We start from the raw sequence: 17,417 nt of genomic DNA on the forward strand, positions 1-17,417 counted from the left end.
AGGAGAGGGGTCAGATGCTAATCTTGCCCATTGCATGTATGAATACGCAGCAGAAACACAACTTTTCCACTATTTGTTACTTTGCATAGCTCCGTCCTGGTTTGTCTGGTTTTGCAGCAAACTCTTGCTATTCCACAGTGTGTGTGGAGGGGGTTCCCATCAGGGGTGGGTTTGGCAATTTTTTGGCCACAATCAAAGCTCAGTTTAGGGGCCCTTCCTCCTCTGCCTATCATTACCAATTTAGTGTTACCACACATACCATATAAAATTATAATAATTTAAAAAAGCTTTTAGATCAGTGGTGGTCAACCTGCTTTTCTTTTAAATAAAAAGAATAAAGTTGTAAATTTATGACAACTGCATATCTTGTATCAATGTGTTACTCCCTTAATACATTGTTGATATGTATTTACTGCATTATAGTGCATTATAGTGCTTTTTTGTGTGTCTTGTAATTGTGATAAAAGGGGTTGTTAAGATACGTTAATCACAACGTTATAAACATCTAAAATCCAACTACTTGGAATATACAAAACTGAGAAAATTGCTAGCAACATATGCTTATAATCATTAGAAAAAAGCCAACTGTTTATTGTTTCAATTTTCAAAATCATGTTTCACATCACCTAAAAAAGGCACCTCTGAATCTCCACATATCCCTTCAGTGGCATGTGGACAACAACTGTACCAATTTGTGTGTTGATAGCACAAACAGAACCCACAGTACGAGTGCATTTGTAAGAGGTGTCTAGGTGCTGTCCAAACAAAACTGTAGATGAAATAATACAAATAACCAAATAATTATACTTACTAATCCACCTCAGGATCTGGTCTTTCTAAAAAATAACTCTCCTCGACTGTGTCGCAGCTTTATGCGTCACCAGGCGGTCTGTGACTACTGACGTGCAATGATACTGTAATCCATTTTTACGCATTCTTCTTATTCACACCCGTGTCAATCTCACAGACGTCACAGCCAGCGTTTTCGTGTCACATGTTGCCCTGCTGTCCCCAGGGGGGAATGATGCAGTCAGATTTGGAGGGGACGACGACTCACTCAGATCCCTCAAATTCAATTTTGGATTTCTTTGCAAATAGGCATGTTTTTTTCAGAACACTAACAATTTTTCGAGTATACACTCACCTAAAGGATTATTAGGAACACCATACTATTACTGTGTTTGACCCCCTTTCGCCTTCAGAACTGCCTTAATTCTACGTGGCATTGATTCAACAAGGTGCTGAAAGCATTCTTTAGAAATGTTGGCCCATATTGATAGGATAGCATCTTGCAGTTGATGGAGATTTGTGGGATGCACATCCAGGGCACGAAGCTCCCGTTCCACCACATCCCAAAGATGCTCTATTGGGTTGAGATCTGGTGACTGTGGGGGCCAGTTTAGTACAGTGAACTCATTGTCATGTTCAAGAAACCAATTTGAAATGATTCGACCTTTGTGACATGGTGCATTATCCTGCTGGAAGTAGCCATCACAGGATGGGTACATGGTGGTCATAAAGGGATGGACATGGTCAGAAACAATGCTCAGGTAGGCCGTGGCATTTAAACGATGCCCAATTGGCACTAAGGGGCCTAAAGTGTGCCAAGAAAACATCCCCCACACCATTACACCACCACCACCAGCCTGCACAGTGGTAACAAGGCATGATGGATTCATGTTCTCATTCTGTTTACGCCAAATTCTGACTCTACCATCTGAATCTCTAAACAGAAATCGAGACTCATCAGACCAGGCAACATTTTTCCAGTCTTCAACTGTCCAATTTTGGTGAGCTTGTGCAAATTGTAGCCTCTTTTTCCTATCTGTAGTGGAGATGAGTGGTACCCGGTGGGGTCTTCTGCTGTTGTAGCCCATCCGCCTCAAGGTTGTACGTGTTGTGGCTTCACAAATGCTTTGCTGCATACCTCGGTTGTAACGAGTGGTTATTTCAGTCAAAGTTGCTCTTCTATCAGCTTGAATCAGTTGGACCATTCTCCTCTGACCTCTAGCATCAACAAGGCATTTTCGCCCACAGGACTGCCGCATACTGGATGTTTTTCCCTTTTCACACCATTCTTTGTAAACCCTAGAAATGGTTGTGCGTGAAAATCCCAGTAACTGAGCAGATTGTGAAATACTCAGACTGGCCCGTCAGGCACCAACTTAAATCCCCTACTATTTAAAATAATTAAAAGGCTGTCACGCCTGGGGATCACAACAAACAAGACAAGGGGATCCAAGCGCAGGTAAACAGCCAGGAATCCGGTGCGTGGTACAAAAAGGACGTGACAAGAGGCGTAGTAATGTCACAGTCAGGAGGTCAGGTGATCGAGCGAACAAGACTAGTATGGGAATCCGTAAGGTGTAAACACAAGAGAAAGCAGGGGTGAAAATGCACTAGAAAAACAGTAGACGTTTAGGAACAATTAGCTTAGGAGTTGCTGCAATGATGCGAACAAGACTTAGCATTGAAGTAGTGTGGTAATGGAGATACAAGAACTAATGAGCAAAGAATCAATATACAGGTGGGAAAGGTAATTGGTGACACAAGGATGATTATTGAATGATTGGAATCCAAGAACAGGGAGTGGAAGACAGACGAAGGCAAGACAAGGGCGGCCCCTGGGAACTGGGAATCAGGTAGTCAGGCAGTGGGTATCACAAAGGCTCTGATTTAGGACATTATTAGTTAAATTAAGGGTTAAATTAAGTAATTTGAGAACCACTGTCCTAGGAGAACACATAGTGCACAGCAATAAATTGTTTATTGCTATGTTTAATGATGGTACTGTATAAAGCATGGAATAGACACATTTAAACTTCTTCCTATTTACAGTTAGGTCTGATTAGTTAGGACAGTGGGCTGCAGCGGCTGTATGCTACTTAAATAAGGTTTCAAATTTAAGCTTGCATCTCCATTGGTGCACTGCTTAAGGAACAGCACTGCGATCCCAACATCATAGGTTCAATTCCCAATATGCAGTATTATTTATGCCTCCCCTCCAGGCAATATAATTGTTACAGCAGCAAGGAGATCAGAAAGTTCTTACACTGTCCTCCTGTCTTCCCTAGTGGCGGTCTCTCGCCGGCCCTCTGGGGTAAGGGGGTTGGAACATCAACAGCCCTTGGGTGGCGATGGCTCGTCAGACGTTGGGGTGTGGATGTCCTGTTAGCCCTCTGTGGTGGGGTGACTCATCAGCCCTCTGGGGTGGATTGTGCCTTGTTGGGCTTCCGTGGTGGGGGACAAAGTGTGTCATCAGCCCCTCAGAGGGGAATATTGCTGGAAGACAAAATGTGCACAATACAATTGTGCATTGCATGTCCTTGGCACACTGGCAGCACTATGGGCTTAAAAACAGAGACTAAAAACATGATTTAAGGGCTAAGACTGAGGGGGCATCTTTTACAAGCTTTTTTAAATAATTATTTTGATACCCTTGTAATGTTGGATATCTGTAAAACATTGTATTTGAGTGATTGTAAAACCATGTAAGAAAAAAATATTATCCTTACATTCTCCTTTCATTTCACTGCAAATTGTTTTCTCCTCCGACAGCAAAACTGAACAGACTGATGCATTCAAAAGATCTTCTATGGTATTTTGAATTTCCTAAATATTTTTATATTTTATATTTTGTTCAGTATCAGTTTATGTGGCACCAACAATTGTGACCACAGGTATGTAGGTGGAAAAGGGAAGCTGTAGATTGACGCAAGTGGAAATATCTTGGGGAGGCCTTCATCCAGCCATGAAGAAACCCTTTTATGGGTTGCAGAAATGTTTATCATGCTGACAAAAAGCAGTCATATTGCAAACATGCTTATCATAGGTTGCAAATGTTTTACTGCAATTAATTAAGACATATGTGCAGTTTCTACAATTTCTCTTACAGAAATCATGAGATTTCCAAGATTTACATGAATGTGTGTGTGTGTGTGTGTGTGTGTGTGTGTGTGTGTGTGTGTGTGTGTGTGTGTGATAAAATAATTGCAGATAAAGAGAAAGCATTTTTTTGTATTATTACTTGGCCAAACAAGCAAGGAAAAATAAACATTTCATCACACATCTGGAAAATCCATGTAATCTGTGAAATACAGAGCCAAGTTCTGGCAATGATTTATTTATGTGTTTTGTGTTCTTGCCCGCAGTGAGTGCAATTGAATGATTTATAAAATGGTTATATTTGCATTTTTTGTGTGTATTTATGGTCATTTTGACTCCTGTTCAAAGATAAAGTCAAACATGGTGGCGTTAATTTTATTTGATTGTATTTTTTTTTAAATACTATAAATCCCCTCTGTTTAATGATTAGATTTGTAATTTGATAAATAAAATTAAATAATATATATAAAAAATAATAATCTTGGATCACCCCATCCCCATCCCCACCACAAAAAGGCTACAGCTGATTGTTTTAAAGCACAGACGTGAATATAAAAATGCATAAATGGTTCAGCAACTACTTTATTTCATTTTATTTGATTTATTTTAACAGAATTAAAGTGAGATTTTATTTTTACTTGCATTATTTCAGTTATGCAGACTAAAAAAGATCCCCATTGCATCGAACCCGAAAATAACTGCTGCTGCCCTATAGAGAAGACTAAGTTATAGTAAAGCCTTGTGAAATATTTGAGTCATTTTTGAGAAATAGCAGCTGAAATCTCTAAGAAAGAATAATTACTGTTCATAACTGCAACAAGCATTAAAAACTCTATTTGATCATATATTGTGTCTATAACAATTATACAAGCAGTACCACACTGACGTCTTAATCCTAATCTGGCTATGAAAAACTGAAGCTGACAAACATTAACACAACATGGATATTGAACTGTCAGTGAGCAGGGACAAGAAATGTAAGGCCAGGACAGTCTAACCCTAAATAAACTCACCACTTGACCATCAGAGATTGATAAACCAACTCATCATTGATGTTGCAACTTGAGATAAATGTGTTTTCCTTGACAAAGGGCACTATGACAAAAAAGATAATCATATGTAAATATAAAAATTATTGAGCAAAAAAAAAGTCCATTATAAAGGTTGGTTATGACACTGTATGTCACTTCTCCAACACCATGGAAGTGGTGATCCTTGCACTGGCTCTAGCCCTAGTGGGTAAGTATAGTTGTTTTACTTGGTTTTAGTTTGTCATTTCTTTATATGGAGAAATAGTCACTGTCCATGAACATGCCACAACTCAGGAAAAATGTTTCTTGAATGGAGAGCTGACAAAGCAGAATGTAGGTGAAACCCTTTAATGGGCTGCAGAAATGTTTATCATTTCAGGTCATATTACAAACATGCTTATCATAGGCTGCACATGTTTTCGTGCAATTAATTAAGACATATTCAGAAATAATCAGATTTCGAAGATCTATATGAATTGTATTTCTACCATGTTGATTCTATATAAAAATGTAACTGGATGAATCAAAATTAAACTTAGTATGATTTATTTATTTTATTTTCGGTAACAGCGGGTCAAGAGGCTAACAGACAGGGTAAGTGGTACAGATATTGTTTAAACTGTTGATTTTCTTTTAATAGTTTTTATTCCCCTTCTTCATTTAAATATTATTTGAGTAAAGCTTTATGGTTATCTTGAAATTAAAACCTACCATGAGTATTGAGTTTGATAATTGTGCATGTTGGTTGGTTGGAAACTGATATTTAATTAATTTATATTTAAAAATCAAAATCAAGTTTTTCTTCAGCATTAAACTCAACTAAAATGATCACTTAAAAAAATCACAGCTGACCTTATAAATGTGTAAACTGTTTACTATATTACTAACTTGGCTGCAGTGAAATAAGCCAGAGTGTTGATGGTAATTGCTTATCTTTGCAGAACCCAACTTTGCTGCCGGTAAGATTTATGTATATAAGTATACAGGGGAACTTCTGGCTGGACTGCCTGAGAGCGGTCTAGCTAGAGCAGGAATTAAAATCAGTTCTGAAGTCCTCCTCAGTCAAGATGATCAGGACAACTATCTGCTCCAGGTAATGCTGTTTAAGACTCAAGACCAAACACATAATATCAGCTGAGACCGTTACTAATAAAAAGTTTTGTTCTTGATGTAAATTGAAATTTTGGGCATATTTATTTCCCTTCCAGATGAAAGATCCTCAGATCTTGCAGTACAATGGTATCTGGCCGAGGGCTCAGTTTGCTGTGGCATCGAAACTCCCCGAGGCACTGGCTGCACAGCTTAACACACCCATCAAGTTTGAGTATGCTAACGGTCGCGTGGGACAGGTTTTTGCCCCCCCTGAAGTCTCCACCTCAGTTCTGAACATCCACAGAGGCATCCTCAACATGCTGCACCTCAACATCAAGAAGAACCATAATGTGTATGAGATGCAAGAGGTAAGAAATATTGAGTTGCATTGTCTGTGACGTAGCGACTTTGCCATTAGGGAGTTCCAGTGCTCAATGTATGATACCATGCCTTCTGTCTTCTAGGGTGGAGTCCAGGGAATATGTAAAACAGAATATGTCATTTCTGAAGATGCACAGAATATCTCCATATCCAGATCCAGAGATCTGAGCAAGTGCCACAACAAAATTATGAAGGACATTGGCACAGCCTACACAGAGCATTGTGCTCACTGTCAGCAGGTATAGACACTAAAATATTTTGGCCTCGTGAAGTCTCACAGTGGTCTACACTCTCAGGGCCTCACAAGGTTTGTTTCGTCTGTGCAGAGAGGACAGAGTCTGCGGGGAGCTGCTATCTACAACATTATCCTGAGGCCTCGGGACACAGGAACTGAGATTGCTGTAGCCACGGCCAGGGAAGTCCACCAATTTACCCCCTTCAATGAGCTAAGTGGAGCTGCACAGATCGAAGCAAGGTATAGCAGCTGAGCATAAACAGAGTGGAAAAGTCAAATTTGGCTGAATTGGCTCACATCACAACATTGTACATGACTAAGATATTGTGAATCTCACTGATCATCACAAAATGTAAAATATAAAAGCATATGTATAATGTACATTTTATTCATATTATTTCAGTCATAAGAAATGCTTTCTTTTCTGCTTTTTCCAGACAAAGTCTTATTCTTCAAGACAGTAAAAGCAACCCTATACAACTCAAGGAATCAGAGTACCAACATCGAGGGACCATACAGTTCCAGTTTTCCTCTGAAGACCTCCTGTTGCCCTTTCATCCTTCCAGAAACAGTAACCAGGAAACGGAGGTAAAATTTAAAAATAATTAAATGGGCTGCAGGCCTTCTGATATATTCAATATATATTTTTAAACTTTACAGGCTTCATTTGGAGGCTTCAACCTCAAATGTCTGAAATTCAATCAGAAAAGTTTTTTACTCCTCTTTCAAATACCATACTAACTGTCCTACTTAATTTCTCCAATTTGAAAATATCATATACCTTTGATATACACTCACCTAAAGGATTATTAGGAACACCTGTTCAATTTCTCATTAATGCAATTATCTAACCAACCAATCACATGGCAGTTGCTTCAATGCATTTAGGGGTGTGGTCCTGGTCAAGACAATCTCCTGAACTCCAAACTGAATGTCTGAATGGGAAAGAAAGGTGATTTAAGCAGTTTTGAGCGTGGCATGGTTGTTGGTGCCAGACGGGCCGGTCTGAGTATTTCACAATCTGCTCAGTTACTGGGATTTTCACGCACAACCATTTCTAGGGTTTACAAAGAATGGTGTGAAAAGGGAAAAACATCCAGTATGCGGCAGTCCTGTGGGCGAAAATGCCTTGTTGATGCTAGAGGTCAGAGGAGAATGGGCCGACTGATTCAAGCTGATAGAAGAGCAACTTTGACTGAAATAACCACTCGTTACAACCGAAGTATGCAGCAAAGCATTTGTGAAGCCACAACACGTATAACCTTGAGGCGGATGGGCTACAACAGCAGAAGACCCCACCGGGTACCACTCATCTCCACTACAAATAGGAAAAAGAGGCTACAATTTGCACAAGCTCACCAAAATTGGACAGTTGAAGACTGGAAAAATGTTGCCTGGTCTGATGAGTCTCGATTTCTGTTGAGACATTCAGATGGTAGAGTCAGAATTTGGCGTAAACAGAATGAGAACATGGATCCATCATGCCTTGTTACCACTGTGCAGGCTGGTGGTGGTGGTGTAATGGTGTGGGGGATGTTTTCTTGGCACACTTTAGGCCCCTTAGTGCCAATTGGGCATCGTTTAAATGCCACGGCCTACCTGAGCATTGTTTCTGACCATGTCCATCCCTTTATGACCACCATGTACCCATCCTCTGATGGCTACTTCCAGCAGGATAATGCACCATGTCACAAAGGTCGAATCATTTCAAATTGGTTTCTTGAACATGACAATGAGTTCACTGTACTAAACTGGCCCCCACAGTCACCAGATCTCAACCCAATAGAGCATCTTTGGGATGTGGTGGAACGGGAGCTTCGTGCCCTGGATGTGCATCCCATAAATCTCCATCAACTGCAAGATGCTATCCTATCAATATGGGACAACATTTCTAAAGAATGCTTTCAGCACCTTGTTGAATCAATGCCACGTAGAATTAAGGCAGTTCTGAAGACGAAAAGGGGTCAAACACACTATTAATCCTTTAGGTGAGTGTACATCTCAAAGCATTTTGTACCTTTTGTGGTTTACAGATTGCAGAGTTATTGGAACATCTGGTTCATAACAATAAGCAGCAAGTTCATCAGGATGCTCCAGTTAAGTTCCTTCAGCTGATCCATTCACTTCACTCAGCAAGCTACCCAAACATCCAGGCCATCTGGAAGCAGTACAAAGACCAACAGGATTACAGGTAGCTGTGGGAAATATAGATTTAATTTAAAAGTTATAGAATTTGCCTTATTAAGGACATTTTATTAAGCACTATGTAAATTTAGTGTTGCAGCCTTTAAAAATAATTTAGGGACTCATTGTGTTGCTTCTGATTTGCTTTCACAAACATGATTGAGTACCTCAGAAATACTGTAAATGAACACATTGTTTTGTCTCTCAGACGCTGGTTTCTGGATGCAGTCCCTGCCGTAGGAACAGCGCATGCTCTGACATTCATAAAAGATGTGTTCCAAGAACTGTCGACGGCCGAGGCCACTCTTGTCCTAGTCGCTGCTATGCACCTGATAACAGCAGATCAAGAAAATATGAAGCTTGCTTCCGTGAGTGTATGCCCTGCGCACCTGTTTAATCTTCAGAATAACAAAAAGCAGTCAGATGGGTTTTACACTCTAAACTCTGTGTTTATCATTCCAGGAGTGGGTTTTCAGTAAACAGATCCAAGAGGAACCTATCCTATGCAAAGCAGCCATGCTTGGTTATGGGTCCATGGTATACAATTACTGTCAAAAGCGAGAAAGCTGCCCAGAGAGCATTCTGGAGGTAAATAGGTATCCATCTCATTCCCTAGTGACAATTATGTTATTATTATTATTAACCTTAGGTTGTTCATGTTTCATCTCCTCCTTTCCTCAGCCCCTCCACAATTTTGTGGATAAAGCTGTCAGTGATGCTGATGAAGAGAAGATGGTTCTGGCCCTGAAAGCCATGGGGAATGCAGGACAGCCCTCTAGCATCAAGCGCATCATGAAGTTCCTTCCAGGTTTTGTCTCTGGAGACTCTAAATACCCAGTCAAAATCCAGGTCGATGCAGTAATGGCCCTGAGGAACGTTGCCAAGACAGACCGCAAAAAGGTGAGAAGGATGGAAGCAAAATGTAAAACCATTAACACTTCAGTTGTGGTCATACCCTTAAACATTGGTCCAGTGCAATATTGGTGTGCTTCAATTTTTCTCCATTTGTACTGCTAGAGGTCATTGCAGGGGATATCTCAATTTGAATAATTTAGTCATCAAGGCAAAGAACACACTGGATTGAAATAAACCGCAGAGTATTTTTAGACTTTAGCCATCTGCAATGGCACATGTGGCAGACTTGTGAAAAAAACTTGAAAAAACAGACAGATGTAGATGTTACAAAACATACATGTTACAGACTGAAAATCTGACAAAGTAAGAGGCCACCCCTCGCACTGAAACTGGTGAACTGCACTCAGAGTATTTCTGCATTCCTCAGGTGTGAACATGCATTCTCTTGGTTTCTCTCCAGGTGCAGGAAGTGGCTGTGCAGCTGTTTATGAACAGAAACCTCCACCCAGAGGTTCGCATGATGGCCTGTGTGGTTCTGTTTGAGACCAAGCCCACTATGGCTTTGGTGTTAACTCTCGCCGATGCTTTACGAAAGGAACCCTCCATGCAAGTGGCCAGCTTTACCTATTCCCACATGAAAGCTCTGACCAGGAGCACGTCTCCTGACTACGCCCCCGTGTAAGGAACCCTCAACATTCTATCATACTCTTTGACCAATCTGTGAAATGTAGCTCTTTATATTATATATTATGTTATATTAAAGTGGGTGTATAGTGAAGCTGCTTTAATCTCATTCAGTGCCTCTGCCTGCAATGTTGCTGTAAAGATCCTCTGCTCCAAATATGACAAGATGAGCTACAGCTACAGCAAAGCCTTTCACGTGGACACTTTCCGAAGTAAGTACCACCTACTGCATCAGCCACAATAATAAATGTGTTTTGGATGAGGATGCTTATGGAAAACAATCTAGAAGAATGCTAAAGATGCTTATGATGCCTGTTGTCTGAAGACATCACAATGTGATTCAAATTGCAGAAATACACAGAGGATCCTAAGGCAGGAATTTAATAAACATTCTACATCCCCGTGTATCAAAAAGTTTGACTGTCAGCATAAAACTGTGCATGTTTCTGACCAGCTAAACTGATGGCTGGAGTTGCTGCCAGTGTTTACATGATGAATGATGTTGCGGACCTCCTGCCCAGTGCTGTGGTGACCAAAATCCGGGGTTACTTGTCTGGCGCAGCTGCAGATGTTCTAGAGGTATGTTAGAAATCCTGTGTATGTAATAAGACTTGTACTGTACTCTTCAGACCTACAGCTGTTTTATCTACCTTTAGGTCGGCGTACGAGCTGAAGGGATTCAGGAGACACTTCGGAAGCAGAGAAATCCTGCTGATTCTACTGAGACTAACAAAATTCAGGATATCCTCAAAGCTGTAAGTTCAAGCTCCAAATGCCATCCCCGTGATCAATATGGCATTTTAAAGAAATATTGTCAGACATCATTTTTTATGTTCTTTATTTACAATTTAGTTTATCAAAACACCAGCTGTTAATGTAATTACTAGGGTTTAGACTCACCATTGCCCCCCATCAGTCTTTTTGATAGATGGTCACATTGCAAATTCTTGTGCAAAAAGAGTAGTTTGCCCTCTGCAATTTTCTCCTACTTTGCAGTTCATACCTGAGGTATTTTGCTGTATTGGTGTCAGGATGTTTTAGTGCATGGCCTTATTGTGTTGATGTACTTGCACAATAAAGTTTATTCAATGCTGGCAGTACACTGTTGACCACAATTACACTATGTAACAAAATTTGTGTTCCTGGGTAGTAAGTGTTATTTTCTAATTGCTTATGCCTCAAAAGTATAGAAAATGGCTATTATTCCCCACAAACTTTGCTTTTGTGACCAGGACAGTGATATTTTGAAATGTACCTATTTCCATTGTAATGGAACTGGCTAGGGATTATCCAGTTGACAGTGTTCTTATTTCTCCATTCAGCTCTCTGGCTGGCGGAGCCTCCCCTCAAACAAACCTTTGGCGTCCATCTACGTGAGACTGTTAGGACAAGAAGTTGCCTTTGCCACCCTTGACAAGACAGCCATTGAAAATGCTGCACAGGTATGGATTGTCTGAAGATAATCACTAGAATTCAAGGCCAATAAAATAAGCATTGGAATTGCTGGTCCAAATACTTTGGAACGGAGCATTGTTCCCTGCATCCCTGTGTGTGTTATAATATATGACATATGTAAGCACTATTGCAATTAATTAATGACACATTGTATTCAGAGCATACTATTTCATTTTTTTAATGGATTTGATTTTCCATCCCTTTGCAATCCACATTACTTCCTTATAATGGCTGCTCTGTATACCTTTTACAGTATTTTGTTGTACCATGCTGTGCAGTCACCTTGGACATTTATAATATTGCTGTGCTGTGTTTTATTACAGATGGTCACTGAGCCCATACAGCAACATAAGGTGGTAAATGAAGTGGTGAAATATATTCAGGAAGGAATTGCAGGCCAGTGGTCCAAGGCCTCTCTGGTCACTAAGGTGCGACGCATTGTGCCCACCTGTGTGGGTCTCCCCATGGAGCTGGCTCTGTACTCCGCTGCTGTGATGGTATCAGACGTTAACAGTAAGTCGCTTTCAAGAAACACACACCTTAAATGAAGTGATAGTTACTGGTAGTTCAGATGTTCCTGAAGTATATGAAATTACTTGTTACATTTGAGTTTAATCTTTTGGCTAGTTCCATAATGTTGTTTTTAGCTATATACATGCTTTGTAACTTATAGGATCTTGGTAACAAGCAAGCCAACAATAATGGAAATGAAAGAAATGAAATGAGTAAAAGGTTGTGGACTTTAAGTTTTGTTCATTTTAAAGGAACTACATAGCCTGAGATCTGCATTAAATTTGACTTCCTCCACACTTTTGGGTTAATTGTAGATGCTGTGATTTGAATGTTTTGGGAAGATTGCATTTTGATTTATTTGTTTGTATTTCTGTTTTCTTCGCTTCAATCTTTGAAAAGTCAAAGCCCAGTTGACTCCCCCTGCCTCTGACGACTTCAAGATCAATCAGCTGATGGACACAAAGATACATCTGAATGCTGAGCTCTCTCCCAGGTAAGGCTAGCCAGCAGAAACACACTGCCCCCTCCTACAGCCACCGACATGTTCTGACTTAAGCAATATTGCAATAACAGAACACACATTTAATGCACATGAAATAAAACCTAGCCATAAATCAGGATAATGTTTGCACAATCTATAAACACATTTTCTTGAAAATAAACCTTTTTAATATATGAATACATAAGCATATTAATGTCCTTTTATTTCAAGCTGTTTGAGTAAAATCAAATTTCCACAATTAAATGCCCCTAGTTGCTGCTTTGTGTATTAACATTCGTGGGGTAGAAACACTTGTACCATCATTTAAAATACAATTGTACATTTATTTTGTATTTCATATTGTAGGCATTTGTTTGATATAAATATGTAAAGGATAAGTTCATAGTGCAGAAAGTTACAAACTGCTGGTGTCATTTTCTTTTCCTTTTCTGAAGCATTGCTATGCAAACAGTTGCTGTGATGGGCATCAACACACATTGGATTCAGGCTGGTCTGGAGTGGCATTCCCAAAGCCGTGCAGCAATTCCACTGAAGTTTACCTCATTGATAGACATCAATGAAAACTACTTCAAACTAGAGGCTTCACCTGTTCAACAGCAACATGAAGTTGTGTCTGTGCAGTACGTCATTTTTTCCTCAACTAGTGACAAAAATATGCATTCATTACAATAACCTAGAGAAGGTTACAGACAAGAGACGGGCCATATTACTTCTTTATGGCTAGTATCTAATCAATTGCACATTCTCATCAAGCCTTGAAGGATCGCAGTGAGTAAAAAAGCTTTTAAAGACACCTCTAAATATGAAAGTGAAGCTGTATATAATTAATTTGATATTGCAAGAAACATCAGCTGTGTCACATTTAAATGGATCAACTGAACCATTGAATTTAGGGCAGTGGCCACTCTAATAAATATATTTTTTCAACAGAACTGAAGCCTTTGCTGTGACGAGAAATGTGGAAAATTTTGAAAATGTGATAATAACACCAGTTTTGCCAGAGCACACTCAAGAAGAAATGTCAAAAGAGACATTCACATCTAAGGAGCAGAACGATGATGAACCTGACAGTTGTTCAGTGAGAACCTATAACATGTTAAACCCCTGCAAGTGTTGAAACCCTGTAATGTTTTAAAAGTAACAAACTGAAAAGAAAATACATTAAGACCATACAGACTTATATAAATTAGAGGAGGCACTGTGGCATGTCTAGCTCATTTAGGTGTATGCTAAGTAGTTATTGATCCAAGGATTACATCCAGACATGTCTTATTACAAATTATGAGCTTTTTTAATTATTCAAACCTAAAGTGTGATTTTCTTCTCTGTATCCTAGTCAAAAATGTCATCTGAAATCCTATCATTCGATGAACATAAATCCCAAGATCAGACCTGGAATCCAATATCATCCAAAGTGCGGTATGCAGCATGTGCTACATGGAGTAACTTAGGAGTCGAGGTCTGCTATGAGGGAATGTCCCACAACGCTGCTTTCATCAGAAATTCCCCTCTGTATAAGGCTGTTGGAAAGCACATGGTCAAAATTGACATTAAACCAGGTAATACTGCTACATTTATGTAATGAAAGTCTTAATGGACAACAAGCAATTGAAAATCGAAAATTATTTATATCTGCAGTTCACTGAAGGTAAATGATCATTAAGCAGAGACATCTATCATTATAACACAGATAGTGTTATGAGTAACAGTGTATTCATGCCTGGCTCACTGTCTTTCCTGATGTAGTCCTAAAAGCTTGCATATGGGAGAATTATTAATACATTATCTTTAATGTAAAAACAACTATTGCCAATCACTATGGATTTAAACAAATACATTTACAAATACAATATTGCTACCATATAATGTATTTACAGACAAATACAAAAGACATCAGGAGAGATGCACTTTATTTAAATGTTTTTTGTGTAGAATCCATACCCTTAAGTCATCGTCAAGAATGAAAACTGACTTTCATAGCTTTAAATACCTCTATATTGATGGGTAGTTTCTATATTTGGTAGTTCAAAGGGATTCTGAGGGATCCATTGGCAAACTGGAGTTTGAGATTCAAGCAGGACCGCAGGCAGCTTCAAAGCTCATCAAGTCTATAACGCCAAAGGACTCTGATGATACAGGAGAACCTGGCCAAGGAAAGACTGTCCTACTGAAACTGAGGAATATCCTTAAAACAGCAAAGGTACTGATATTCAGAATTATTAAGTATCAGAAGCTTTGTTTAAAGTGGACTGAAATAATCTTTTGGAGTTCCCTGGAGCAGTACAACTGATATTAACACACCTTCATCCAGTCTTAACCCAGTTTTCACCTTGGAGTGCTCTGTAAGCATGTCTAGATTTGGACTGAAGAACACAAATAATAGATCTGAAAGTGTTGGGTGGCTTCAGAGATCTTTAAACAACCAAGGTTACATGACAGCAATCAATCTAGAAATGTTTGTTTGATTGGTCCCTTCAGGGTTCGCTGACTTGTTTGTTTTGTCTTCTGCTTTTCTGACAGAGAAACAAAAGCAGCTCCAGTTCCAGCTCCAGGTCCAGCTCCTCCTCTAGTTCTCTGAACAGCAACAGAAACAATAGCAGCTCTTCCAGCAGCTCCAGACAACCAGGCACCAGGGACAGAAATGTTCTCAGAAGATGCCCCTCTTCCAGCTCTTCATCCTCATCCTCCGCTTCCTGCTCCTCCTCCTCATCTTCCTCTTCCAAACAAAGGGTTCAATCGAACAAAAACACGAACCGTGATCAGACCAACAGACGTCCTGGGAGAAAGAGCAGCAGCAGCAGCAGCAGCAGCAGCAGGAAGAACAGGAGCAGCAGCAGCAGCAGTAGCAGTAGCAGTAGCAGTAGCAGCAGCCAGTTGAACAGGGTGAGTTATTTGACTGAGAATCTGTGACAGCTGCTGTGCATTTCCTATTTGTGATGCAAAAATATACCAAACAAATACACAACACTTAAATCCCTAGAGGACAGTTTCTGGTGTAGGTGAGATGTGTGAGAAACAGAAAGCAGGGCTGATTGTAGCAGGTGTGTCAAAAGGCTGGGAAGACACTGTAAACACTTCCACATTGTCATTATTGTCACTTAACAATATTATTTTATTTCACAGAAAGCGGGGAAGCCTCCGATTTACAAGCACAAGTTTAAGACAAACCACATCCATCAGGTAAGACTTCCAAAGACAGCAGGAGCTTTCAACTCCTTGCCATGGAAACTGAAATTTGGGGAAGAGAAGTGGCTTTTCTGCCAAAATATATTTTAAACTGCTCAACGAGAATACGCTTTAGGATCCAGAAGCACAGGCACTAGGGACTGTAAATAAATAAACTGAATTAGTTTCCCATTACAGTACAAATATCATATCTGCTGAGTGAGGTTGTAACATGGGCAGATTCAATGTAAGTGAAACGGAAGGTGCATTTGTGACGGATTTATACTCTTATCATTTTAGTGTCTAAAATTATGGTGAATCAGTACCGAAGACCTTGCGGCTCTGGTCTGCTTTCCTTTCTAACTGAGCTGTATTAACTCTTTTTTTGGCCTTGCAGCATGGCAGCAAGAGGCAGTCAAAACGCAGCTCCTCCTCCAGTGCTACATCAAGCCAAAGCAGCAGCAGCAGTAGCAGGAGTGACAGTGCCACGAGTTTTGAGACAGCCAAGGTACACCCTTTACCTAGACTGCCCCCGTAAACATGACACCGGTGTTCAATGTGCCAAAAACAAAACAACTCTTAACACACCTGTGATTCCATGGGAACAGCAAAAATCAGACAGGTAGAGAGAAAGATAAATAGCTGAGTTTAGGAAAACAGCCAGGAAAGAGAAGGATAGATGGCAGTGCAAGTATAGCAGTGATGTCACTGAATGAAGCTGGGGAACAGAGCACAACTGCTACAATAATATATATTTTATTAAATCTTCCTCCGTCATGTTCTTACAGGCTCGTTTACTGGTGGAGTCCAGGTCCCCTATTCTGGTAATTATCGCAAGTGCAGTGGGTGCTGACGGAATGAAGCTGGGCTACCAGCTTGCTGTCTACCATGAGCTCACGTCAGCCAATCCCAGGGTGCAGATCATTGTGGCCAACATAACACAGGAAAGCAACTGGTGCCTAATTGCTGATGGGATGCAGCTCAGCCAGCACAAAGCCATGGTAAGAATGGAAGTTTTTGTACACTTTTATATTTTTGTGTAATATTTTATTGTATTTTGTATTTTTTCTCCTTCTTTCCCACATATTTAAAAATAGTTTTTATCTTTATTAATTTACTTATTTGTTTAACCCAGGCTAAGGTAACCTGGGGTGAGAAGTGTCGAGACTATGCATGGACTTTCAAGGCAGAAACCGGCAGTATAATGAATCACCCTGCTGTCAGGATGGATCTACAATGGACCAAGATGCCTTCCGCACTGAAGCAATATTCGGGCATGTATGTACTCTTTTCCTTTTCCTATTTTGAGTATATTTTCAGCCTAATATATATATATTTTCAAATCATTAAAAGCATATGGATTAGGGATAATATATTCTAGTCCTTCATAAAAGTTTGACCTTCATGAAAATGTACTGTGTGTATATTGTAACAG

At 39.9% G+C, this 17,417-nt stretch overlaps 1 protein-coding gene across 1 annotated transcript in view; it reads left to right on the forward strand.

Annotated features, from left to right (window-relative positions):
• The first annotated feature begins 5,084 nt into the window (after window positions 1-5,084).
• The window catches only part of LOC136714294 (vitellogenin), a 15,989-nt gene continuing 3,656 nt past the window's right edge, over window positions 5,085-17,417 (forward strand). The window contains exons 1-27 of the mRNA XM_066691693.1: window positions 5,085-5,124; window positions 5,487-5,510; window positions 5,858-6,009; window positions 6,125-6,376; window positions 6,473-6,628; window positions 6,716-6,864; window positions 7,062-7,212; window positions 8,658-8,815; window positions 9,017-9,176; window positions 9,271-9,396; window positions 9,490-9,708; window positions 10,124-10,341; window positions 10,462-10,559; window positions 10,802-10,926; window positions 11,004-11,102; window positions 11,670-11,789; window positions 12,126-12,315; window positions 12,715-12,808; window positions 13,252-13,437; window positions 13,748-13,895; window positions 14,154-14,376; window positions 14,842-15,017; window positions 15,338-15,700; window positions 15,941-15,997; window positions 16,380-16,490; window positions 16,771-16,983; window positions 17,118-17,260. Coding sequence (XP_066547790.1) covers window positions 5,085-5,124; window positions 5,487-5,510; window positions 5,858-6,009; window positions 6,125-6,376; window positions 6,473-6,628; window positions 6,716-6,864; window positions 7,062-7,212; window positions 8,658-8,815; window positions 9,017-9,176; window positions 9,271-9,396; window positions 9,490-9,708; window positions 10,124-10,341; window positions 10,462-10,559; window positions 10,802-10,926; window positions 11,004-11,102; window positions 11,670-11,789; window positions 12,126-12,315; window positions 12,715-12,808; window positions 13,252-13,437; window positions 13,748-13,895; window positions 14,154-14,376; window positions 14,842-15,017; window positions 15,338-15,700; window positions 15,941-15,997; window positions 16,380-16,490; window positions 16,771-16,983; window positions 17,118-17,260 — 4,151 coding nt within the window. The remainder of the gene's footprint in view (window positions 5,125-5,486; window positions 5,511-5,857; window positions 6,010-6,124; window positions 6,377-6,472; window positions 6,629-6,715; window positions 6,865-7,061; window positions 7,213-8,657; window positions 8,816-9,016; window positions 9,177-9,270; window positions 9,397-9,489; window positions 9,709-10,123; window positions 10,342-10,461; window positions 10,560-10,801; window positions 10,927-11,003; window positions 11,103-11,669; window positions 11,790-12,125; window positions 12,316-12,714; window positions 12,809-13,251; window positions 13,438-13,747; window positions 13,896-14,153; window positions 14,377-14,841; window positions 15,018-15,337; window positions 15,701-15,940; window positions 15,998-16,379; window positions 16,491-16,770; window positions 16,984-17,117; window positions 17,261-17,417) is intronic.

This window comes from Amia ocellicauda, chromosome 19 (assembly GCF_036373705.1).
Source record: "Amia ocellicauda isolate fAmiCal2 chromosome 19, fAmiCal2.hap1, whole genome shotgun sequence".
Classification (NCBI taxonomy): domain Eukaryota; kingdom Metazoa; phylum Chordata; class Actinopteri; order Amiiformes; family Amiidae; genus Amia; species Amia ocellicauda.